The sequence below is a fragment of the Augochlora pura genome, chromosome 9 (genome assembly GCF_028453695.1).
Source record: "Augochlora pura isolate Apur16 chromosome 9, APUR_v2.2.1, whole genome shotgun sequence".
Classification (NCBI taxonomy): domain Eukaryota; kingdom Metazoa; phylum Arthropoda; class Insecta; order Hymenoptera; family Halictidae; genus Augochlora; species Augochlora pura.
In genome coordinates, this window is record NC_135780.1 from 12,391,650 (window position 1) to 12,417,835 (window position 26,186).

The 26,186-nt window shown below is 47.6% G+C and overlaps 2 protein-coding genes across 8 annotated transcripts in view; one reads left to right on the forward strand and one right to left on the reverse strand.

The window, feature by feature from the left end:
- Eag (potassium voltage-gated channel protein ether a go-go) overlaps positions 1-22,701 on the forward strand; it is an 82,644-nt gene extending 59,943 nt beyond the window's left edge. For 2 of the 6 annotated variants that reach the window (XM_078191246.1, XM_078191247.1), the window contains exons 5-14: positions 3,150-3,418; positions 3,852-4,151; positions 4,269-4,522; positions 5,843-6,108; positions 6,664-6,949; positions 7,255-7,618; positions 11,873-11,988; positions 13,271-13,387; positions 18,196-18,353; positions 18,751-22,701. In XM_078191246.1, the coding sequence (XP_078047372.1) occupies positions 3,150-3,418; positions 3,852-4,151; positions 4,269-4,522; positions 5,843-6,108; positions 6,664-6,949; positions 7,255-7,618; positions 11,873-11,988; positions 13,271-13,387; positions 18,196-18,353; positions 18,751-19,769 (3,149 nt within the window). In that variant the 3' untranslated portion in view covers positions 19,770-22,701. Of the gene's footprint in view, positions 1-3,149; positions 3,419-3,851; positions 4,152-4,268; positions 4,523-5,842; positions 6,109-6,663; positions 6,950-7,104; positions 7,619-11,872; positions 11,989-13,270; positions 13,388-18,195; positions 18,354-18,750 lie in introns of those variants that run through there. The other 4 variants (XR_013494868.1, XM_078191248.1, XM_078191249.1 and 1 more) reach the window with 4 other exon arrangements.
- Positions 8,078-10,570, reverse strand: LOC144475165 (MTOR-associated protein MEAK7). 2 transcript variants are annotated; one of them, XM_078190769.1, is made up of 2 exons: positions 10,413-10,570; positions 8,078-10,072 (listed from the first exon to the last, which is right to left on the reverse strand). In XM_078190769.1, exon 2 carries the CDS (start codon positions 10,070-10,072, stop codon positions 8,744-8,746), a length of 1,329 nt encoding a protein of 442 aa, XP_078046895.1. In that variant the 5' UTR covers positions 10,413-10,570; the 3' UTR covers positions 8,078-8,743. The 2 variants fall into 2 exon arrangements, with proteins under 2 accessions (XP_078046895.1, XP_078046894.1); XM_078190768.1 differs by having other exon boundaries at positions 10,349-10,569.
- Positions 22,702-26,186: the final 3,485 nt, after the last annotated feature.

The following is a 26,186-nucleotide window of genomic DNA, read 5'->3' on the forward strand; positions in this document are numbered from 1 at the left end:
GTTCAAGGTAGAATATTCTTATTTTGTACTTTGCTAGTATTTTATCCGTCAAGAAAGAAGTCGTAGGAAATAGAGAAACGAGGTTACAAACTGTGCTCGTCCCGGAGCGACGCCATTGTTTCCAGTACTAATTACCGATCAGTATACCGCCAGGCGTGTCCTCGCGAGTGTGGAAAATGAGCCGGAAGCGGGTGAAAAAAAAAACGAATTCCGCGGGTCCATCGCGGCGATGGTACCTCCCCGGTGGAGCATGTCCGAGGAATTTTCATTTGTAACGAGGATCTGTTGACCCGGTCCGTCCCGAAATTTTCATCCCCGGACGGTTCAGAGGAAGCTCTCGACGCTTGTCCCGCTCCATTGTAGCCGCGTAGCCCGCGAAAGATCGCTTAATTAAGCGACACCGTCGAGCACCGAGGAGGAAACGACAATAGCCGTTGTCGAACGCTCGTCGACGACCTCCGAGCGATGTTTCGGGGTGAGAACTCGACGATCGCGGCGTCGAGGACTTTTCGGGCGGACGCTTTTTACCCGGGAGACCGGCCGTGCGACCAGCCTCTCGCCAATTGTAGGCTTGTCCGACGAAAACTCGAGACCCGTTCTCGATCCGACGGGGCTGGTCGACGGGGTCCGATCGATCGGGACCTACATATCCCGGAATTTCGACTAATTGAAGACACGGTTACGCGTGCCAACATCTTTCCCGGCGTCCTCGACGCTCGCAAACACTCGACCACCAGACGACCGGAACGCTTTCCTTATGAATTTCGCTATTTCTCGAATCGTTCTCTTTGATTCGGATCTTTCGTTCAAAGAAAAATTACCCTAGTGTCAGCAAATTAATTAATTTTGCTCTCGTGTCCCTCATTCTACAGATTTTATAATCATCTCGGAGAATATTTTTCATAAAGTTACACGGTATACTCATCACCGTGTCTCCCATTTTCTCTACGCTGTATTCCGTTGAATTTTCGTAGAGGAATTCAAAAAGGACATCTGACCCGATCATACTAAATAAATTAAATTTCCGGGAAAGCATCTCGATCGTCGCCGATACACTGTACACTCATAGCCGTAGGTATCCGTTCTCCGCGAGAGAGCCTCTACTTTCTCCCCCATTCTCCTCGAGGAAGCTATCGTATCTCTTCAGAAGCGAGCCGTTTCTATTCACCGTGTTCCTTTCGCGGGGAACCCACTCTATTTTTCTCAACGATATTCGAACGGCTCCCTAAATATTTGAGAAAATAACACGAAATTCGCCGTGAACCCAGCCGGTAGTGGCTCGAGAGTCCTCGAAAAACCGAGAGGACCAACCTCTCGTTATAAATAGGCACGAAGCATTTAGTACATCATTTTTCTTTCGGTATCGATCTCTCTGCATCCACCGTTCGATCCACCTCACCAGTGGACGTTCGATCCAAAAAATCCTGAATCAACGAGCCGCTTCGCAGCGTTTCGAAAAAAAAAAGAAAAAAGAAAAAACAAGAAAATAAAGAGGCTGAACGAGGCTGGTCGACCGAACGGAAGCCAACGGATTCGAGATCGAATGAAAAAGGAAATTTGTTGCCCCCGTGAGCGGCGGTAATTGTTCCCGTAGATCGTTCGCTGGTAAAATACAATTCGGAATTGTGCCGTTCGGAAGTTCGGCGTCGAGCTTCGTCCAGCCGAGCTCGACGCTGTTCGAAACGCTGCGCGCTTTCGATGTTCCACGGACAGTGGAGCGACACTTTGCACAGCGAGATACATCCATCGGTCACCTCGATCATCGCCGAGGACGGTCACACGCGTCCGACCGAGTCCTCTCCACATGCACCCTCGACACACAGGAAACCCGGAAAACACACATACACACGAGACACTCATTTGCATGATGGCACGAGTTCGCCCACGAAGAAGGCTCCACGAGCCGCCGAGGTGGCTTGCCTTGCACCGCTTTGCATGAGCCCTCCAGCTACCCCTAACTGTCTCTATAGTCGCAGTTGCAGTTGCAGTTGCAGTTGCAGTTGTAGTTGTAGTTCTAGTTGTAGTTGATCTCTGTGGTCTGTGTTGCTTGCTTGCAAGCGGGCAACAGCTTCCGTGTGCGTAGCATGATAGACTGCGATAACGTTGCCAAGCCCTGCAGGAAGGTTCTCTGTTTCTCTCTCTCTCTCTCTCTCTCTCTCTCTCTCTGTTTCTCTCTCTATATATGTATATATTTCTCTACATCTATATCTCCATCTCTTTCTCTGTGTTTATATCTACCTATTTCTCTCGACCGGCAAACTTTCGCCATCCTACACTCGGAATGAAAACCTTTAATCCTGGCACCCTTGACGGGAAGTTCGTTGAACCCCCACCAATCGGACAACAAGGGGTGAAAGCCACTTATCTCGGCCATAATGTTTCCGCGAACTTGTTTCTTGCGTTCTGCACGCCTTCCGAATTAACTGGCAGCAATTAGGCTGCGGTTGCTCCGACAGCTCCGTTGAAATTCGTCGCGGAATAAATAATTAAATCGAAGAAACTGAAACCGGGTAGATAAAATTTATTATAATGCATGGTATCTTGATTCTTTTACATTGCGAACATCCTAATAAAATTTAGTTTCTTTCAATGTAGGATAGATGAGTCTTTTAGTATACTATGGTTAGTTACCAATTAATAACCGGTAGATAGATCGTTATAAATAGTCTGGGAACGTAATAAGTCGATCGATTTATCACATTTGCTGGCATGCAATATAATAGGATTTATGTAATTACCGTAAAAATGATGTCGATGTGCTATCGGTAGTGATAAGATTTAAAACAGAATTTCATCTGTAGAGGAGCCGCAGCCGGCCGAGAACTTCGACCGCGTTGCAGCCTACGCCTTGTTGTTCCTATTATTTATACTTTTCCTAATTGAATGGCAAAATTTCGTTTGAAATGTTCTTAATTTAAACAACGAAAAACACGGTCGAGTACGCACGTAGTTGGAATTGCATCCGCCGCGAGTCCTCCCCCACAGAGACCTTGCTGCAGGAGGCCGCGAGGGCCGAACTTTGGCGGCCTAAGCGGCTAATTAGTCCGGAGACTATTGTCTCGACTAGATAGCAGCGTTGTCCACGCGGCAACGTCCAGGATCTGCCAGTGAATGACAGTGGCCCCCCGTTTTCTCCCGTTGTTCCGCAGAAACACCACTATGGCTGCTTCTGCAAATAGCGCCGATCAAAAACGAACGGGACCTGGTGGTCCTGTTCCTGTTAACCTTCCGGGACATCACTGCCCTGAAGCAGCCGATCGAGGCGGACGACAGCAAGGGCGGCCTATCGAAGTTCGCGAAACTCGCCAGAACGGTCACCAGGTCCAGATCCGTTCTCGTCTCGCAGTTCAGCTCCCATCTGCCCGCCCTGAAGGACTCCGCGTTGCCGACCACTACCAAACAGTCGCACCTAGCTCACGTGAGTCCGACAAATCGACCATGCCGACGAATCGCTCTTCCCAACAACCATCCTTCGTTCGTACGGACGGATTACGGACGAAACTGGACGACGACAAATTCGTTACTTACGGATGAGCCGGCCGCATTTATCAGCCGACTAAATGCGCCGACGATTTCGCGGAGAGAGGCGACCGTTCCGTCGAGAACTGCGATTTAGTTCGGTCGCGACTCCATTTTGCTTTTTGCCGAGGAAAAAACGAGTTAGATGAATAATACTTTGCTTCTGAAAATGTACCCGGAATCTTAACGTTACACGATCATTTTCTCGCCAAGTTTTGCAAAATTTAGGAGCGGCGAGACCAATAAAAATCTCAAAGAGCATCGTCGACCCTTACAGCTAAGGACCACCCGATTTATAATGCAAGTTTGTAATCGTTTCCCGTGTGGTTTAGATGTTGACCTTAAGCGGCGACGTGATGCCGCAGTACAGACAGGAGGCGCCGAAGACACCGCCGCACATTTTATTACATTACTGCGCGTTCAAGGCGATCTGGGACTGGATCATTTTGTGTTTGACCTTTTACACGGCCATCATGGTGCCCTACAACGTCGCGTTCAAGAACAAAACCAGCGAGGACGTATCGTTGCTGGTGGTCGACAGCATCGTCGACGTCATATTCTTCATCGACATTGTCCTGAATTTTCACACGACGTTCGTCGGTCCCGGCGGTGAGGTGGTGTCCGACCCAAAGGTACACGAAAGAAAACCTTCTCTTCTCGCATAAACTAGATTTTATAAAAAGATTCCCTCGATAATTAAAAGACTAACCATTTCAAATTAATCACCGATTAATCGCCGCTTGTTCCAGGTGATCAGAATGAACTATCTGAAGTCGTGGTTCGTCATCGACCTCCTCAGCTGCCTTCCGTACGACGTGTTCAACGCGTTCGACCACGACGAGGACGGGATCGGCAGCCTGTTCTCCGCCCTGAAGGTGGTGCGTTTGCTCCGTCTAGGTCGCGTGGTCCGCAAACTAGACCGGTATCTGGAGTATGGAGCCGCGATGCTCATTCTTCTGCTCTGTTTCTACATGTTGGTTGCTCACTGGCTGGCCTGTGTCTGGTACGTCACTTTAAGGTGATTTTACCCTGCCCACACACTGAAAGGTAACACAGCTGCGGCAGGATTGACGGCTACCTCGACGTCATTTACATAACCCGACGTTCACGTGTCCCGATTACCGGATGGGACTCCACGACGTTCTCGGCGACGCTCTCTCTCTCTCTCTCTCTCGCCACACGCGTTTCTTACGAGCTGATGTCATCCGTCAACCCCCGGATCGGCCGGTCGAGGTTCAACCACGAGAAGAAAGATAATATAACCGCGTTAGCGACGAGCGCTCGCGAAAGATTCCAATCGCGACGCGTTCGCCGCGGCGAAGATTCGGAACGACGCGATCGCTCGGAACGAATCTGCGCGCGTTTGGCTCGGGGTAATGGTTCTCGGGGTCCCAGGCCTGATCGGGATGCTAATCCAATTAGAAACACACAGATACACGCGCAAACACGACACACCGTGACGCATGAGCCGCTTTCCACGCTCGTTCCGTTCGGGGACGGAAAAACTTTCTCCGGCTCGCATGTTTTTCGAACTGCGCCCTTACCACGGTTCTACGGCTGATTCTGGACGAACGGTGCACGTGAGGCGGGAATTTAAGGCAGCCGAGAGCTTTCCCCGATACGGAACGAGACTGCTACAGCTTTTAGAGTGGTAACGACATGTTTCCGTTGCCTAGTGAACCAGCTGTGCGCGCGAGGAAAACCGAAAGAAACCCGGCTGCAGCGTAATCACGCTGCCGGTGAAAAGAAAAAAAAGAAACAAGAGGGAACGTTGCATCCTCCTGGCTGCTGTGTCTGTCTGTCTACTTCGTTCCCACGCGCTTCTTAATTACTTTCGCTTCTGCCACGCGAGCGGCCGTTAGCGCGCTTTAACTAGTCGAACAGATGATACGGATTTAAACGCGATAGAGAGACAAGTAGCAGCGAGTTAGATGGTCCTCTCTGTATCCCCGATTAGCGGGAGAACTCGGCGGATAGGAATAGCCAAGCCACGCATCAGCGATATAAGCATATCGTCACAATTTGATTCGACAATCACAAAAACGTATTCGGCTGATTCGACGATCGTCCGCGATCCTATTGTTATTCGAGTCTTGTACATATAAATGTATACATAATTATTGTAAATTCCTAAAATAATGTTACTATCGTCGTCGAGTCATCCTGGTAGAAGACAGAGGATAGCGATTAGAGGAAGCATGCCGTGTGCTTGAGTTGAAGCGGCCGGGATCGCCTGTGATCCGCGATGGTATCGCGTAGCTATGGATGGCCGTGAACACGACCCAGTGGGTCGGCTGAGAGAAGTTGTGTCGTTGCGTTGAAGGTACTCGATAGGAAGATCGGATGCCGACAACGGTGTCCAGTACTCCTGGCTGTGGAAGCTGGCGAACGTCACCCAGTCCCCGTACAGCTACCTGTGGACCAATACCAGCACCGCGCCCGAGTTGGTGGCGGGTCCGTCCCGTAGGACCATGTACGTCACCGCGCTCTACTTCACGATGACTTGCATGACCTCGGTGGGCTTCGGGAACGTCGCCGCGGAGACCGACAACGAGAAGATCTTCACCATCTGCATGATGATCATCGCCGGTACGGATATCTTTCGCTCGTCGAGCGCCGATAATGCTCTCGACCCCCGGTACAGTCTCGAGAATATTGATTAACGCGCCGCGAGGACCTTGAAGGTCCGACGTATGCGTTCTGACCTAATTTCCGCGGCGTAAGTCGCTCGTCGGGAAATCGCGGGCTCGATTATCCTGCGACTTTCGGAAACAGGATCCTCTGTTCAGGAACACCGGCGGTCAGATGACGACGGGGAATTACCTAACGCCGGGAATTCCTGCTCGCGTCCAATGTTTGCGTCAGACGTATTTCCACCGACGTAGTAGAAAATAATGTTCTCGGTTTCCTGTTAGCGATTTCCAAACGTTACGCGTGCATTGTAACATGACTAGCATAACATTGGTCAACCGGTGTACCTGGAACAGCGGAATAGGGCGCACAGGGTGTTCGACTACACGTGTCAGATATTTCGAGGGCCGATTCGTGCTTGGACCAGTTTCAGTGGACAAGATCTAACAGACCTCGAAACATTCGACGAACGGGGTCGAACACCCTGAATAATTTGTCTCGGCTCGTCCGCAGCCCTGCTCTACGCCACAATCTTCGGTCACGTGACCACGATAATCCAACAAATGACCTCCGCGACCGCCAAGTACCACGACATGCTGAACAACGTCAGGGAGTTCATGAAGCTGCACGAGGTGCCGAAAGCGCTCAGCGAACGCGTGATGGACTACGTCGTGAGCACCTGGGCGATGACCAAGGGCCTAGACACCGACAAAGTGCTCAATTACTGCCCCAAGGACATGAAGGCCGACATCTGTGTTCATTTGAATCGAAAAGTCTTCAACGAACACCCGGCGTTCAGGTGAGACTGCCCCGGGACCAAAATTCCCGAGAATCCTCTGAAAGCTGATCAAAATGATTTGATTAGTTTCTGAGAGAATAAAATGTTCGTAAATTATTTTACTCTGATAGAAATTTTCTCATGTTCCTCTAACGTGGTGTATTTCTTTTTAATAGTTTAAACAACCGACAGCAATTTAACAATTTCCTTAACATTCTTCCAAGCCTTCGCTACTCTGCATAAATACGTAAAAGCGGCTGCCATGATCCGACAATGGACCGGAAGTCCATTGATTTCTCCAAGTTAATCCCTCCGTGTTGCAACAGGCTGGCCTCCGATGGTTGCTTGCGCGCCCTGGCGATGCACTTCACGATGTCGCACAGCGCTCCCGGGGACCTGCTCTATCACACCGGCGAGTCAATCGACTCGCTCTGTTTCATCATCACCGGGAGCCTCGAGGTGATCCAGGACGAGGAGGTGGTCGCTATCCTCGGCAAGGGGGATGTGTTCGGGGACAGTTTCTGGACGAACCCGTCCGTGGGACAGAGCGCGGCGAATGTCCGCGCCCTCACCTACTGCGACCTGCACACCATCAAGAGGGATCGGCTGCTGGAGGTCCTGGATTTTTATCAAGCCTTCGCCAACTCCTTCGCCAGAAACCTTGTCCTCACGTACAACCTGAGCATTCGGGTGAGTAATCTCTGCTATCCTACCCTCTTTCCATAATACTTTCTCCTCCGAAGCTGCTTCTTCGTTCGATTCTCCAGACACTCTTCGCTACTGCGAGAGTATTACATTCTCATCTTTTAAATGATCTTTAAGCTGCAGCACGGCGCTACCCTAATGATACGATGAACTGAAATTTTTAGAAGATGAGGGTAGGGAAAGCTGCATACCAAATTACGGCTGCGAGTCATTATTAGGTTCTGAGACATTAATAATTCATTTATCAGAAGGCTGCTAATAGACTTTTCAATCTACATAATTTGATGGATTATGGATAAGATTATTGTACAGTTTTTTTGAACAATTTGTTTCGAGGATGAACAGAATATTGTGCATAACGTGAACAGGAAGCTGGGAGAGCTAACCGAAGAAATTCATCAGATCCGGTTTCTCAGGGTGACGACTAATAAGTAGACCGTTGCCGAGGTTTCACTGATTTATTAAACCCCAAAAGTATGGAACAACAGAGTGCGGTGTTCTTTCTTTGGTTTTCTGTTGATTCGTCATAGGAATAACACGCACACGCACACACAGTCTTATATAACAATATAGTATAACCGATGTTTATCGCGCAATGATTTCCTGATAACGTCGAGCGCTCCGATTGCTAAATGACTCATGACTCGCACACCCAGGCACTAGAGAATAGGCATTCAAAGACACACGGCGACTCGTTTACACGTTTGCTCTTCCCGATAGCCGCGATACGGTGGGCTCGTTGAATGAAATAAGTCACGGCTGTTGATATAAGTCACAATGATGTTGACAAATGGTTTTAGCGAGAGAGAGATATATATATATGTGTGTAGTGTATATGTATATCAGGCCGTTACAGAGACGCACGAGAATTTCTTGAAACGCAACGAACGACGAATGGAAACGAACGCTTATTATTGACCCGTTAAACGATTGATTGATTCCAACGACCGCGGTAGCCGCCGTTTATTTCCTCGCTCGCCGCGATACAGATAATGGTTTTACAATGATATCTCTCTGTTCTAAGAAGCTGGTTTACATTTTACGTAGCCTGATACAGATTTCGTATAATACTCGGTAGCACGTCGATGCAGTACCGGTGCGCGCACGTGATCACTCTTTCGTCTCTTTTACTACGTCGCTGTACATTGTACGCCCGGACATTTCCAGTATCGCTTTCGAGGTGTTATCCTTGTCCAGGACCGACGTAGAGTCTCGCACGTTCTCCTCGGGCTCCGGCATCGGGCCCACACCCCACACTTCACAGTGCTTGATCTTGAAGGTCTCCTTGCCACTGAGCTGCACGTAGTTCTGGAAAGTCGTGCAGGTCTGGCTCGACTTCCCGGTCCCGTATTCGCTATCCAACCACAATCCAGGATAGTTGAACTGCCCTCCCATCAGCAGACCATTGAGCATGGTGTGCTGGTAGAGGTTCAAATACTGGTAGTGCTTGTTGTAATTCGTCGCCGAAAATGTCAGTATGTCCGGCTCGAGTTTGAATAGAAACGAGGTATGGTTTCCTATGAAATTCGGCCCTACCGCCCAACTGTCCGAGGCGAAGCCGCCGAACACGTGGTTATCTGTATCTTGGAGGATGATAATCGTGGAGCCTTGCATGGTGATTCTTCCCAGCATGGTTGAGAACGATTCCCCGTGCACCTGGCTGGAAAACAAGAATCTCCATTCGTTACGAAGATCATGGGGTAAGCTTAGATTCAAGAACAAAACGTCGCCCAGCCCCAGAATGCTGGGAAAGTGGGGTATGTTCTCCAAACCCTTGCAAACAGGCAGCAGATTCAAGTCGTTTATTCTGCCACTGGTGCTCTTGTCTCCTTTCTTCTGAGACACTAGGAAAAGGCACTGGAAGACATGCGACTGGATAGTTTTGAACGTAGCAGCTGTGACAAACCAGTTCTCTATCTGTTCCAAAGTCAAGGTGTCTCCAAGTTTAACAATGTCTTCGCACAGAGTTCTAGAACGCATTCCTATTCTCCTGGTGTTCACTGTACAGCCGATGCTGCTCCAGGTCATATAATGAGCGTTGCCAGAGTTCTTCTGTAGTCTCAGGTAGGAATTAATCGTGGCTTGAACATACTGTAGAAAAGTCTCAGTGGGTATCTCTTGTCTCTGTTCTTCTGAGTAGCCATTGAAAACTAAGCTGGTCCTCTCCTCCGCACTACCTCTCACAGCATATGCATAGAGACAGCCAAAGTTTTCTCCATTGATGACAGAAACCTTTTTCCCTGGCTCATAACAGAGAAATCGCACCACAAACTGCAGCAACGTGTCGTCTAGGTGGATTGACCAGTGCTTGAATATGTCCTCGCGTTTTATGGAACCCGAGCTTCGAAACATAGACTTGAACAGGTTTTCCACCAAGTTCAGCTCATCCGAGGTTAGTATATTCGCGGAGGAGGATGTGCGGCTCCATGCGTGACCCATCTGGAACAATTGAAAAACTTTCAAAAAAAAAAAAATACGATTGACGAACTACGCGTCAGCTGCTACAGACGTCGCGTCTGTGACAGTTCTGGCCGATTAAGGAACACCTATTCTACTTGACCGACGCGTCACTTTCTCTTATCATTGGCATTCGCGACTCGTCGTTCGTAAGCGTGACGCGAAAACGAAAAGATATCACCGTTCTGTCGTTAGATAAAATTAATCTACGCGCTGTCCCGACGAAGTAGATACACCGAGCACACAGATTCCACACACCTTTTCGCGCTTACACCGTGGTAATTAAGATCGAATGAACGAAAGTAGGCGCGAGGCTGCGCACCTTTTCTCCGAGTCAGGTTCGATGCATCCGAGACGAAGTTCCGAAACGGAACTCGTCGACGGAACGGTCCGCGACCTTTGCCGTTCCCCAGCGATAAATAAAATATTTTGAGGTTAGTTCGAGCTACGGACGTTATTCGTCTGCTACTTGTGCGCCTATCGACTCCCGCCACGGCGCATGCGTCATGGCCGAATGTGGGCGTGCGAACCTCCTCATCCCTTTTCGTCTTGCGACTTTTCATCCGGAAAAACAATAGCGGGAACGTTGTTTTTCCGGCAAAACAAAAGAGAAACCTATCGAAATCAATTCGACCGAATCCCGACGACCAATGCACGCGGAGCCCGGAACAAGGACCGTTTAAACGGCCAGTTTCGAGACCGTGTTACACGCGGACTTTTTGCGGACATTTTGAATTTCCTAAAATGAGGTTTGCTTAAATCAAATTAGGGTCTGTCGCCTGTATAAGTTTGCCCATCGATTTTTATGCAATTAACAAATGTAAACGAGCCTCGACGACCGAAATATAAATTAAGCGGTCTGTCAAAGGTATTTAAAAATGTAAATTCAGTTTTAATTCGATGTTTGCAAAATCGAAAATGTTTAAAAAAATGTCAGAGAAAGGAGGATCAAATTTTGTTTTAGACAATGCCAACCATATTGTTGGATTCTGTATCACGGTATTATATTTAGCACGATTTTCGTTGGAGGGGACAGAGCGAATTCGACGCGTGAATTGGCTTGTGTTATTGTAAATCTAATTTTGAACGGTACAATGCGGTCCGCGTCGCTTATGGACCATATTATAATTATTAATACTGAATAATTAACCGAATAATCGTCACCTACATAGTAAGGGGCGGAAAACCGATAGAGGGTCCGCCGCGTTGCAAAACATTAATAATAGCAATGGAGATTCCCGGGAGCAGAAATAATTATTCTGGGAACCATAAATAATCCGCGGTCGTCCAATACAATTGCCATCTCGCTAAATATTTGTTTATTCAACGAAACAACCGGCTCGAGCCGTTCTATGGCACAGTTAATTACAAACACCGAAACCCAACAAGATATTTTCAAACGTAATTTACATTACCGCGACCAGGACGAAACATTGGGGATATTCATATCGATTTTCTATTCGTTCATCGCCCATACACCATTCATTATGCAGCTACATTACCAACAATGTCGGCTCCATTCAATAGTTCAGTGCCCCATGACATGGTAAAATCTCGATTTATCCGAATGCATTTCGCGTATAAAACAGATCTACAACGGTCGCGACGCACGATACATCGCGCGAACACGCATCGTTCTACGATCACCATTTTGTCCTATTAATGCGGATAACCGAGGTCCCATCAGTGCCCATTGTAACGCGAACCAAGCTGAAAATATCTATTCGACACCATCAATCCAAGAAATAATAGAACCGCAACGATTGCTCTACTTGTGTGCAGGTGTTATTCCGGAAAGTGGCCGACGTCCGGCGCGAAAAAGAGCTGGCCGAGCGGAGGAAAAACGAGCCGCAGTTGGATCAAGCGCAGGATCACCTGATGCGCAAATTTCTCTCGAGGTAGGGACAGATTTGTTGCCATTGAGCACGAATGGATACCGATCCGCGAATCCATTCCGCGCGGAACGCTGTTCGCCGCTTCGCTCGATGGTCCCTCGTCATCTTGTTCACTCGGAAACCACTTGATCGCCGTCGCGAGACGATATTTCAAGCTACGACGGTAGAATCACAGTCTCCAGGAGCAGTTCCAACTATGAAAACATCCACCAAACGCTGATCTTGCAATTTCTATTGTGAAAAGAACGATCGATCTGCTGTACCAACCCTTTGAGGACATCTTAAATCACCGTGAACATTATGTTTCAGGAACTAGATTATGTTGCGTGCATAATTTAATAATACGTTTACAACATCCGGGATAAGATGCGCTGATCACGACATCATCGCTGCGTTGACATGCATCCTCGAAGGGTTGTTCTGCAGGGAACTGCTCGGACGAACTGTGAAGCACTACATGACAGTGCAACGAAACACAATGCGTTGCTGCCAGGAAGATCGTTCAGCAATTGTGGATAAATGGAAGTTGGACTTTTCTCACGCAAGTTGAACCAGTTGGACGACGTCCTTCGAAGGATCACAGGATTCGGCTCGAAGACAGTGAAGGAGACGAAGGACCTCGAACGAAGCGTCCCGGACGCTAAATTTTGTTTGAAAAGCGCGTGCGTTCTCGTGCTGTCGTTCGATCGATGTTCCCGCTCGAATGCGAGGCTTGTTTCAGGACGGGACGTTTCTCAGAATAGTCCTGGATAATCGGAACTTATGTCCTCGGCAGGACATAAGGTTCCCCGGCTGGCTCGAAACAGCGGGGAACGCGCGTGCGTTCTTATCGATTGTTTAGCTAGGCGGACCGACTAAACGTTTCTAAGAGATTAACTAACGACAACGAGGATTCGTTAACGAGAACTTTACGGAACTCACGGGAGCAAGAGCATTTGCGAGAAAGGGAGAGAGAGCGTGTGTCGATGGGAGCGTGCGAGCGTGTGAGTGCGTGCTAATCAAGGGAATCCAATCAAACGACGTCGCGAAAAAGAAAGCAGAGGTGTGTCGTCAGCGGGCGATTCACGTCTCATTACTATTACTACTACTACTACTACTACTACCACTACTACTCTACTACTACTACTACTACTATTACTACTACTACTACTTACTACTACTACTACTATTACTACTACTACTATTACTACTACTTCTACTACTACTACTATTCCAATCCGTATCTCTCTGTGGTAAATTGTTGTTGATTGTTGATCGTTGCTTGGCTGGCCTGTTGTCCGAAAAGGTTCAAGACCGACGGAGAAGCCCAGATTGGCGTGACCAGGGCCGCAAACGGACGGTCCCAGCAGGATTCCGACGAGGAGCTCACCGTGAACGTCCTGCCGCCCTGGCCCAGTTTTAGGCAATTTCATTTCTTACGTATTTATTTATCTTCTTCATTCTTTTTTATTGCCATCTTTGCTACTTCTTACGTACATTCTCTTTAAGAAAAGAATTTGCAATTATTATTCGAATGGATAAAAGGAAAGAAAGACAGACAGAAAAAAAGAAAAAAGAAAAGGAAAGATAAATGAAAGAGAAATACACTCTCTCTCGAATTACGTGCTCTCGATTAATTATTACTATTTAATTGATTCGACTTTATTATTATTCTTCTTCTCATTATGATTATATTTGCCATCGTTATTATTATTGTATTATATTATTATTATTATTATGATTATTATTATGATTATTATTATTATTATTATACACTCTCAACTGTGACTTTTCTATCGCTATACATATATATTGTATATGTATATATATACATGCCGATGAATATATATATATATGTATATGATCGCTGGATATAAATATTTATATATGTATACGTACATATACGTATACGTGGCTGCTGAGAGAAAACGTCGCGTGTCGCTGTTTCGAAGGATTTCGCATGTGACGAAATCGAGTAGATCAAAGCCTGTGAAATCATTTGAACAATTTAACGCTAAACGTACCGAGCTCTGAAGTTATAGAACTTACTTCCATCTCTTGCCAATTTCGTTACCATTTAAGCTTGAACAAAGAAATGCACTTCAACGATATAAGAATAAAAACCGTGAGACCGGCGTTTTCCACCGGCATGGCAGGTTTAGCGTTAATTATTTCAAATGTTTGTATCTTGCAATTCTCGAGGACGAATTTAATTCTACATAGAGATCGGCAGCCTACTACCCAGATAAGGAACGTTCAAAATTTAATGGTTGTAACATTTCGAAGGCGGGCACGACACGCGACGTCTTCCCCCGCGGCCACGGATACGCGTATATCTCTATACATACACGGATGATATTGTACATGTGACCACGTGCGAGACTCGTACACGTTCGTCGCGACGCATCAATTTTTCATTGTTTTTGACCGTCCGGAGAGAGAGAGATCCGGACAGGTACATTCATGATTTTTGCGGACACGAGACCGCGGGATTAACGAGCGACGAGCTGCCGTCGTACTGACGTTTTTTCGCCGTGTTCTTTTTTTGTTCACAAAGACAACTCTCCGGCCTATCTATGAGCGCGCGCACTTCTCTCTACGTGATCCGCGCTCGAAAGACGCTCGTTTACGTTTACCGGAAAGGGTATCACGGATGTGCAATCGCTGTACACACGCTTTCAAAGAGACAACCGAGTTCTATAGATATATATATGTATGTATATGTACATGTACATGTATGTATATATATACATATGTATATACATATTTATTCTATTTTCACAGCACGTCCACGAAACACACACCCGCCTGGTCGAATCGAGGCTCGACTATTCGTAGATAAGCGCACGTAGACGTTTTCGGTATGCATAGACGCCCGCAAGCCTGGCGAATCTCGTCGATGCTCGTCTTATCTATCCATCCGATCGAGAGAAAATCGAGAAGATCGAGAGAATCGAAAGCCTGTCTGTCTCTCTCACACGGAGACAGGAGCCCGGCGGAACGCTGTACCTCTTTCTTTATCTTTCTGTTTCGAAAGTTTGAATTGCTGCCGATCGGTCGTCCGTAATACTATCCGAATACTTTTCGCCAAGGGTGCTAGATCTTCGACCCTCGAGTAGTCGGTAGCCGCAACGACGATTCTGTAACCTTGATCGGGATTTTCTCGGGGCAGCTGCAACCCCCGTAGGACACTCAAGGGTTGAAAAAGCGGTAGAAACTTTTCTAAGCTATCGTAATCGTTCGTAGTTGCTCGCCCTTGTAATCGTTCGCAAAACGACCGCAAACTTTTGGCTCCTAAGTGCGACTAAAGAGGTACACTTATCTCGTAATTCCTCGGAATTTATCATTTTAATATTTCAATATCTTACGAATGTTCCAATGAATTTTGTGCCAGATATTGTATCTCGTCGTCGAACGTCTTCCCGCGCAAGTGTACGTTCTTGTCACCCGTTCTCGTTTTCCAAAAATGAGGCGGCGATTACGGCAGCCACAGGCCAGAGGTAGTTCGCAGCTCCCGTTTTATTTGGTAGATACCGTAGACGGTCCAGGCAGCAGCAACGGTGTCGTAATACTGCTCGCTCCACGCCTGTATCCACAGTATCCTCCTGTATTCTCTCAGGTGCGACCCGGGAGAGCTCGATTCGGCCAGGTGTCGCATCCCTCGAGAGATGCGTGTACACAACACCTACCACCCGACGCCATATATAATACGATGTTTGCCAATTTTCTGGCGATCACTGCAGTTCTGACGAATGCTAGAGTGCTGTAAGATATACGGCTTTAGAGGGTTATGCGCATCTTTCTCCCACCATATAAATATAATATATATATATATACATAACATGTATGTATATATATATATACATATACGTATATAGAGACGTTGTATGTATATACATATACTTTTTTTTAGTGGATACCAGGGTTGTATAGTGCGGACCCAAGGGCTCCGTAACTCTTTCGCCCGGCGTTCTTAATCTTGCAGTCGATAATTAACCCGTTACCTTGCGAATCCGGATTTTCGTCGAATATGTTTCAGAGGTTCCGAGGATTAATTAACGGATCACATAAGGCTAACCAATAGAGCTTCGACAGCTATAACAAAACGAAATTTCTTTCTCTAATAATTTAAGTTACTCAAAAAGAATAACGTGGGTTTCCCTTTTATATTTACATTGTTTTACACTTTACTTGGTCCACTAATGAATCCCTTGGATCTTTTCGAGGACCGACGGGATCATGTTCGTTGCAAATTAAATGTCGTTTTAACCCGAGGCCGCGGCGCGGAGATGAAATAGCGGGGACGGCGCGAAGGGAATATTGTTTCGAGAATTTGATCTCGTCACAGTGGATGACGGATCGCAGAGCAACGGGTTAAACCAGAGATGGTCTCGCGTCGCGGAACGAAAGAAATTTCAGTGGAAACTCGCAGACCCGCGGAGCGAAAGAAGTGGCGAAGTCCTCGCTGCGCCTCGAGCATCCGATCCTTTTACGATTTTATGCAACGCCGAATGCATGTGACGTACACACTCTAGGATTCAAGTTTCTCTCTACTCTTCTCTCTTCTCTCTTTTCTCTTTTCAACTATCTACCTCTGTCTATCTATCTATCTATATACCTCTCTCTGTCTATCTGTCTATCTATCTATCTGTCCATCTATCTGACTCTGTTCTCTATCTCTACCTCTCTGTCACCTGTACTTATATATATATAAATATATATTTCTATATACATACACGGACACACCGACACACAAGAAGACGTATACATATTATCTATACTACTACCGGTGGCCAGCGTAGCTGCTTGAAAGACTGCCAGACCGCCGCGAGCCGATACAGTCGCAAACACGGAACCGTTCTCAAAGAGAACCGATCAGCGTACCTCGATCGTGTCGCATGGTTCTATGCATGATAGATACTTAGAGTACCTAGAAGTAATTTGACGTCGATATATGCAGGTGGTCGAGGATCCGCGCGAAGGAACGCGGCTCCATCATCGACGATCGTCGGCCCGCGGCTAACCGGATGTCCATCGGGCAGCTCGCGGCACCGAAACCACCGTATCATCGGACGTCGCGCGTCGATCAACCTAAATCGTGACTCGGTTCAATAACGCTTCGTCGCCGGACCGCTAGGACAAGTTTGATGGAGAGCGAGATTGCTTGATCCAATTCGAGGAGGATTTATTAACGAATTAAATGTTTCGTTCGAAATTCAATCAATCGAATTATTTGGCAATAGTTAACTATTTTTGTAAGAATTTCGTGGAGTGTATCGCAGAGGGTAACTCGGCGAAGAGCGGAGGCGAGATAATCGGGCAATCCGATTTTTATCTGCCCGCTGCGATTTGTTATTCCGTCCGAGTCCTCGCATAGTCGGCCAATAATTCAAAGTTCGAGCGGGGGGGGGGGGCGTAATTACAACGCTGTCCTCGAGTTTCCGAAGTCGGTCGATTCTCAGACACGATCCCGAATAGACCGCGTCGCCGGGAAAGATCGAGTCCGGTCACGATCTAGAGTTTGATCGACGCGCGGGTCGTCCCTCCCGTATGTTTTATCGGCATCTTTTATCACCACTGCGACTACTGTCTTTCGAATCCCGTAGGCACACCAAAGTAGGTTGCTCGTGAACACACCGCTGGAGCTGTCTCCCTTTTTCTAGCCTCAGTAGAAACGAACTTGACTCATATATCTTTTTGCCACCAAGCGAATACATCAAAAAACTATTACCATATCTCTTCTTTACCCCGTCCGACTGAAACAAAAAAAAAAAAAGAAAAGAAAAGATCAAAACCAAAAAAAAAAAACGCAAACGAATTGAACAGAAAAGAAAAACTCGTTGATGATGCACGAGTGCGTAAAAAAAGACGATTCTCTCTCTGTCTCTCGCGCTGAACGAGAACCGAGAGAAACGGGGAACGCAGGAGATGAAAGTTTCACGGATGCCCCGAGAGAGAGACAAAGTGAAACACACCTCCCGCCCGCACCACCTCACCTATATACCCCCCGACCAGGGGGAACAAAAAGAGTATTTGATCCGATCTTCTCCTATTCTCCACCGACTTTGTACACCATGTATTTTATTATTATACCCCTTTACTTAATTGAATCGCCTAGTGAAACTGGCCTCTTTGACCCCCGTAAATTGTAAATAGCCCCGACCAGGGTGGTATCTCGCGCGGCATCACTAAACACGAGCGTTTCTCGCTCTCTACTTTTTTTCGATTCAGGTTCCGCAGGGAGAGGCACACCGCCGACGTCGAGAAGGGCGACGGGAAGGACGCCAAGGACGGCAAGGAGGGCGAGTCCTCGCACTCGAGGAAACTCTCCACCGCCGACGAGAACACTGCCGTCAAGCCGCGAACCGGCAAGTGGGGACGATTGTTAGGTAACTGTTATCAGCTCTGACCCAACCATTCCGCGGTGCAACAAATGGCCATTCATTCTGAGACTAATGACTAATGATATCTTTCATTCTGAGGCTACGGCTAATGACATCTTGCATTCTGAGACTAACGACTAATGGTATACTTCGTTCTGAGGCTAATGATTAACGATGTGTCCTATTCTCAGACTAACGATACACTTTACAATTGTATAATTGATATAGTAACTGTAGGGTGCAACGTTTGCTCTATCAATGTTGTAAGGACAAAGTTCACTGGATTACTAGTCTTATCTTTCAAAAAACATTAGTTCAAGATAATAATGGTCTATTTATTTCACTGTGTGTTAACAGTAGACAAAACAAGTATTTTGAGAAATCTGTTGAAACTGTTACGCAGGAAGCGCGAGTCTGGACTCGGGGAGCGACACAGGGTCCGGGGCGGACACTTTTAAGAGGTCGTTGAGCGCTCGGGACGCGAGGCCGAGTTCTAGCGGAGGTAGCAACAAGGTGTTCCCGAAGGGTGGGAAGCTGGCTGGTACGATCGAGGAGTCTGCCGACGGGGAGAGTGGAAAAGAGATCAGCCAGCAGCAGCCGCAGCCTCCGCAGCCCAGCGCGGCGGATTCGAAGCAGCTTCAGCTGCGTCGATTGGAGAGCTACGACGACGGTCTGATCACCAGTCAGCCGAGCCACGACCGGGAGATCCTGGCGGCGGTGCTGGAGGTCAAGGTGGACCTGAAGCTGGAGGTGCAGAGAGTGAACCAGAGGCTGGCGAAGATCGAGGACATGCTGCAGATGTTGTTAACGCGTATGCCGACGATTAGTCCTCAGCAGCAGAAGCCCGGTGGGAACAACGGGTCGTCGGGCGCGAGTCAGCCGTCCAGTCAGGCTCCGAGCTCCCAGCAAGGCTCGCAGGCGACCCAGACCACCGGCGGGAACGGGATCGGCGAGCAGAAGGTGTCTATAGCGACCGCGTCGACGTCGACGATGGCCGGGGAGGGTTACAGGGAGCAGGGGACGACGACCGAGCGCAGCTCCAAGTCCCAGGAGCACCATCATCATCACCATCACCACCATCAGCAGTCGTCGGACCGGCTCAAGGACTCGGACTACAAGAGTTCGTCACGGGAGGTCAGCAAAGAGCTCCTGGAGAGGATCGCGCAGGCCTCCACGTCCCGGTCGGACGACGGCGCGCCTCTCGGCCCGCTGATCCTCAGGAAACGCAGGAGCAAATCGAGGAACAAAGGCGCCGCGCCGCTGGCGCCTCTCGCCAGTCAGCCGATCAGCCCGTCCGAGGCCACGGAGACCACGCAGATGCTCGAGTGCACCGACGACAGGGAGCAACAGAGCTCCAGGGAGCAGCAAGCCGAGAGGAGCGACAGGAAGAGGCCTCCGCCCAGGCCCAGAGAGTACTTGTGAAAGTTCTTGTGGCTCCGGTCGGTTGTCTCGAGGCTCCTGCTCTGATTCCGACAGGGAACTGCTCTGTGAACTGCTGAACCGAGCCTCTTCTTCTTCTTCCGCGGGAGAGGCCACCGGCGGGGATGTGAGAGCTCGGTACCGACGCACGGTGTTCAGGGATATACCGGTCCCTTCGCGGTTAGGTATTTTAGCTTTTAGTCGATCGTGTGTGGAGCTCTCGGACAGCCATACACGCCGGACTCTTTCGACGTTCAACGAACAGTCTAAACGCGGTACACGCGTTTACCATTAAGCCGCGCATTGTCTGTAATTTCACCGCTCCGCGAGGGCGCACGCAATTATCCGCTAAACCGCTTCGCGAATCATCCTCAGCGAGCTTCACCGAGGATCGTCGGAGCACACGCGAGAAACGAACCTACGGACAGCAAGAAAAGTACTAGCATAATTAAATATACGTATACATGTGTGCGGTCCGAGTCCGGCGATACGACCGATTTCGAAACAGCTCGAACTTTGTTTAAAATGCGATCTGTTTCGTATGGGAGCCGCATGGTTGTTACGGGAGGACTTTTGCGAGCTGTTCGACGTCGTGTCGCGAGTCTCGCACTGTACGTGTTGTAAACTTTCCCTCGTTAGCGTCGCGTGAACCATTGATCCGGGCGCTAACGGGGGACAGCCCGTAGACAATTATCGAATGTAAAAATTGAATCGATAGGTAAACGATTTCGGGGGGGTGGGGGGTTTAAGGGGACGTTCGTGCCGACGAGACGCTCCCGCTGCTAACGAGTTGGCATATTTTTGCATGGCCAAGACAAAGAAAAATACAAAGAAACAATGGAAAAAAATGATAAAAAAATATTAATAATGCGATCGATGAATGAAAAACGGTCGAAATTTATTATCGAGTTTCAATTGCTTGCGCGACGGCTTCTTCGAGACATCGAACCACGTGTGCGAGGGCAGGTGAAAAACCGATGAAAACTGTTTTTCAAAATTCTACTCGCGTTCTACGCCAGGTGAACATACACACACGAAACGTACCTACACGAAGACTGGAAAATTTACATGGGTTTACACAGATTACAAAACATGTATACGAATACAAACAGACACACACGTACACACACACCGTAATTGTAGATCTACACGCATTTTAGGAGAATCTCAGAGCTAGAGTCGTGGAGGCGCGAATAGATTTTAAGAGAGAAATTTTACGAACAGGAAGAGCAGGGAAGAAAAGAGAACGGTGAAGCGGAAATGGTGGAAATGATTTTATACAGATTCTTCGGGTTGTCGCGCGAGTTTGTGCCTTAAACCACGTCGCAATTGGTAACATTTTAGTCGGAAATCTTCGCAACAAGTCTGACACGATATTACAGTGCTGTGGCTTAAAGTTGCTAAAATTAGAGAGACTCTTCCACGGGAAACGATTGAATGCGTCTTTTAATTCGAGTATATATGGCGAAAGGTATAAACAAATACTTTACATCATTATTGGTAGTGTATACTAGGTTTACGGAACGTGTCAAAACGGCGAATTCCAAATTGTTTAATTTACGATTATTGCAATTACGAAGATACATTTAGAGGGAATTTATTCAATAAATTTGTCTCGTAGGGCATATATTATGATAAAAATCATTAAAACTCTAAATAAATGTATGCTTCTTATTTTAATGAAGCAATGTAAAATAGCTGCTTTTAAGGATCCGTGAACCTAGTATTAAAGAAGCGTTAATATCAAGTGTCAGATCAGTCAAATTATTTTTTCTCGGCACAAGCTTGCACACCAACCCTATTTGAAGCGATCAGGGAACAGATAGAGATGGAAGTGACCTTCGGCTGATTTCGCGGATAAAGAGGATCTACACGCGATTCTTCAAGCGATTAATCGGCAACGTCGATCGGTAGCCTTTCGACTGTCGTCCGTTTGACTGCCGCGCGCGATCGGATTCGGTTCTGACTGCGTTGAAATTCCGCCGGAATCTCGTCGGTGTTCTTCGCTTCGAGGGAGAATTCTTCCACCGTTCACCCTGAGAGAGCTCCTCGACTCCTCATCTAGCTTTCAGGTATGCATCGAACCAAAATCATTTGTAATACCTATCGGACCTGGGCAAATTTTGTTTGAAAGATAATTATATATGCATAATTTACATTTTAAAAAGTAACGACAGGTATGGAAATTAAAAATAACACGTGACGTAAGTTCAAATGTGCCCAGGTCTGGCACCAATCAAGACACAAACAAACGAAATTCTCATCTCTCCTCGTATCGACAAGATTCTAGCCCTATCTCTGGAACACAACTCGGGACGTTCTCTCAGAGCGAACAGTCTCGGCGCATTTCTTCAAGTACTCTTTCTCAGAAAGTATTCTCACCGGTCTTCTCGAAGAGAAGTCAAGCATGGCCGGTTCGACAGCCATCGCCAACAGCCATCCCCTTTGTGAACGTACCGAAGAAAATAATTCCGCAAGAGGTTTCGATAGAAAAGCGGCTCGGGGTTCGTTCGAGCATCGAACAGACCGACATAGTCGTTGACGAGAACGAAAGGTAGACGTTCTGCGAGCAATGGCGAACGCAAGATACAAGAATCCGGAGATGCCTAGGAGTCAGCTTTATTTTTTTAAACGGATCCTACGCGCCCGTTGCTGCAGAATCTCTCGGCGACGTTGCCGATGGACGTGTCGAACCGTCACCACGTCGTAGGATATTAATTAGAAGTCAATTTGGCCGCGTTTCGGAAGCGTTTCCGCGTCTCGCGGGGACGAACGGGCCTTTTGTTCACGCTCGAGAAAGCTCCGTTCTGTCTCGCGAGCTTATATCGCGTCCCGCGGGCGTCGCGCCGTCATTCTCGAGCCGGATTATTTTTTATTCGATAGACCACGGTCTGATTTTAATTTCACTACACCGAACCTACCGTCGTAGTTGTCAAAACTTATTTTTATTTAAAACATATTTTTAACATATTTTTATTTAAAAATTGTTAACATCGCTGGGATACTTCCGTAGAGAATAATTGAACAAATTTTTTAAATCACGTATACATTCTAACAAAAATGGCAAGAAGTTCCATAAGAAGCTTTTAAACCGGTTCTCGAGAGGGCCGCGACGGCCTCGATCGGGATCGCGCGTCTCGATCCGGGATCCCGGGTCGTCGATCACGCGCATGCGACTCGCCAGGGTTTCTAAACTTTGTTACGTCGCGAACACATGACCTAATAACCGCGTACATACGGCATTCGCGAAACCGAACAGCAATATTAGGTGTATATAAATACCTTGTAAAACTAACGACGTCTGTATATATTATATGATACATGTATCGTGCGTACGATTACGGCGCATCGCGTCCGTGACAGCGCGTTCGTCGTGTTTGCAAGAACAAACGAAAGAATGTCGGCCATTGTTCGGCGGCGTTCCTCGACTTCCGGTTCGCCGGTTCGCTGCCGGAAATACAACTTTGCTAATTATTATAAAAAGAATCTATTATAGAGTTCTCTCTGGACAGCGATCACGCGGGGCTAATGGGAAACACGACCGGTTCTCGCAAAACTTCGTTGCCGCTGCCTGCCTTTTTCCAGATAGACAATTGCTGCGAAACAATTCTGAAGGACAATCAAAGATGGAAAGTACTGATCTCACACTCTCCGTAGAACGAAGCGATTAATTCACTAAGGCTAGATGTATTTCGTTAGCTTAAGCTAAGACACCGCTGAGGCGACCGCGGCGAATCACCGAGCAGCCCGCTTCAGGGACTGCGTCGTTTCTAATCGGGCCGTGGACCTGTCTGAAACTGTCTCCGTCGGCTACCAGGGCTCTCTTCGAACCGGAGAAAACCGGTTGCAGCAGAGTCCTGTCCGAGTCCACGAGGAAGTTACCGAAAAGGTTTCAATTCAATGGACTGAGGATCACCGCGCGAAACCGTTCATTCGAATCAACATTTGTAATAGATTCTTGATACATCAAGAAGATTTTGGATAACGCAAAATTCTTCGAGATCTCGACCATATTATGGAGAATTCAATTGGCTCGTGCTTCGTGCCGCGTCGCGATCCGCAGTCCAATCGGCGGCGGACTTTCGGGAGGGTGTTCTCGACGATCGACGGATCAGGGGAAGCCCGCGCGAACGTTCGCCGGCAAACGCAGGCAGATACAATTATTCTGGATGAAAATCTAATCGGATGCAATAATCGTAACACGGAGGACGGAAGCGTGTATCTACCGACGAGCGGTTCGGAATGGCGGACTCCTCGGCTGAAGGCCGACTTAAACGAACTGTCGAGGCCCGAGAACGTCGACACCTCCTAACACACGTATTTTGTATATTCTTTTCTACGTAACTATACCGCTTTAAATCGAGGCGTTGATCGACGATCAGAAGCTTCGTTCAGCCGTGATCCCCGATCGTTGATCCTCGTTCCAAACGGGAACCGATAGAGGAGGAACGAGACGAAGAAAGAGAAACAGAGCGAGAGATAGAGAGTGAAAGGAAGAGCGAGCGTGAGAGAGAGAGAGAGAGCGAGTTGGGCGAACGCGCTGCCAGGGATGGCCGTGCGTGTAAATATTATAAATAATATAGGAAGAGAGTGAACAAAATATTGCGAGTCAGAGAGAAAAAGAGAGTATGTGTGTCTGAATGCATGCGAGAGGGAGCGAACAATTGTAATCCCACGTAAACGAGGGAGAGAGAGAAAGAGAGAGAGAGAGAGAATTATCGAAGAGTTACGAGGACTTTGTTAATTAGGTTTTAGCGGCGGAGACGATATAGCTGGCTCTATCGTAGTTTCTATACTTAACGAAAGTTGAACAATGCCGTTCAGAGGAACGAGTATATGGTGCGAGGGAAACGGTTCTTCTATTTTTTTTTTCTAGCAGCTCAAGCCACCAAAAAGTCGATCGAGCGATGTAACACAATGCGGCGGCTCTTTTTTTAAAAGCTGATCACAGAATCGGAGCTTGCGGTTCCGAGACGCGGCCCTTATGAGGAGAATATCATAGATCATAGATCATTCGACACATTCCGTCGTCAAACGGAAATACTTATTTGGCAGGGGGGGAAGTTGTGATCATTACCGACCGATCGTGGTTTTTCAGGACGCTCGGAATCGCAAGGGGCTCCCTCGCAAATTGCTCGGTTCGCGAATTGCGAATCGAAATCCGTGAGCTTCTCTCCTCGAGCACGTTCCCGTATCCACGTGATAAACGGCTCCGTATCGGTGATCGTAACCCACCTCGCACATCCCCGAACATTATCGCTGCGAAGTGATTAGGTCGTCCCATGAGTTCGTATCGTTTAGCGCGTTTAACACCGAACCTACCGTGTTGGTATCGTATCTTTTAATTTCAAATTGTTGAAACTACGAAGTTTCTTCCGTAAGACAAATTTCGTAATTATAGTAAGCGTAAGGTTCAATACATTTAGTTTTATCATTCTTGTAAAGCAGCCGCGTTTAGCTGTCGGTAGGTTTAGTGTTAAAGGCTGACGTCTCGGAGAAAATCTAATCACTCGACTGCGGATCGTTAGCTGCGAATTAAAACAGTAGTAGGACGATTACAAATATTTAAGAGTAGTCATACGGTAGTTCCACCTGTCTAAGATTGTTAAAGGAACTGTTTTCTGTCCGACTTCCGCTTGTTCCAGTCGACGAAGAAAATTTTGATTTTGCACGAAGATCCGCGGTCCAGTGCGATATCGTTCCACGATATTTTTATTTTTTTTAAATCTCGGAGGTTTCAATATTTCTTCCATCGATTTAACCTCGTTAAAATTTCTTTGAAAAATGTTTAAAGCTTCTGCACTGTTATTCATTGTCGAACAAAATTGTAAATAGTACAAAAACGAATTATGAGCTCGTGGGACGATCTAAGAGCTATAAACGATCGAAGAAAGTAGCGTAACATCTACGGTCGCGAATAATGGCGAAGGAGAGTAGCAGAGGATTCTGTGGGGCAGGAAAGGTTGATGAGAATGTAGCCGAGAACCGTGTCGAAGGGGAAACGAGCGTAGAGGGTTGCGAATGCGTGAAGTAGAATAGGTCGGAACCGTGAGAAAAGATCGAACGAAAATGGGTCGACTGCGAAAGAATCGCGAACAATAGCAGCGAATCGTACAGGGTAGCAAGGAAATGGGAAGCGAGAACTGCCGCGGCATTGTGGAGAGAAAGCGACAAGGAGGGGGCGTGCGGTGGTTACGATCGATCCGAATCGAGTCAAATTGCCGGAAACACGGGCGTCGGAACTCTGTGGACGCGGTGCCGATTGTTGCTCCTCGATGGCACACGCTCGCGTGTGTTCCCCGTGTTTACCCTGTGTTTCCCGTAGACTGTAGGGTCTACGATGTCTGGATCGACTTCGCGATCGGCGCGAAGGGAAACGATCGGCTCGCTCGGAGGAAAACGGTGCAACAGGGCGGCGCA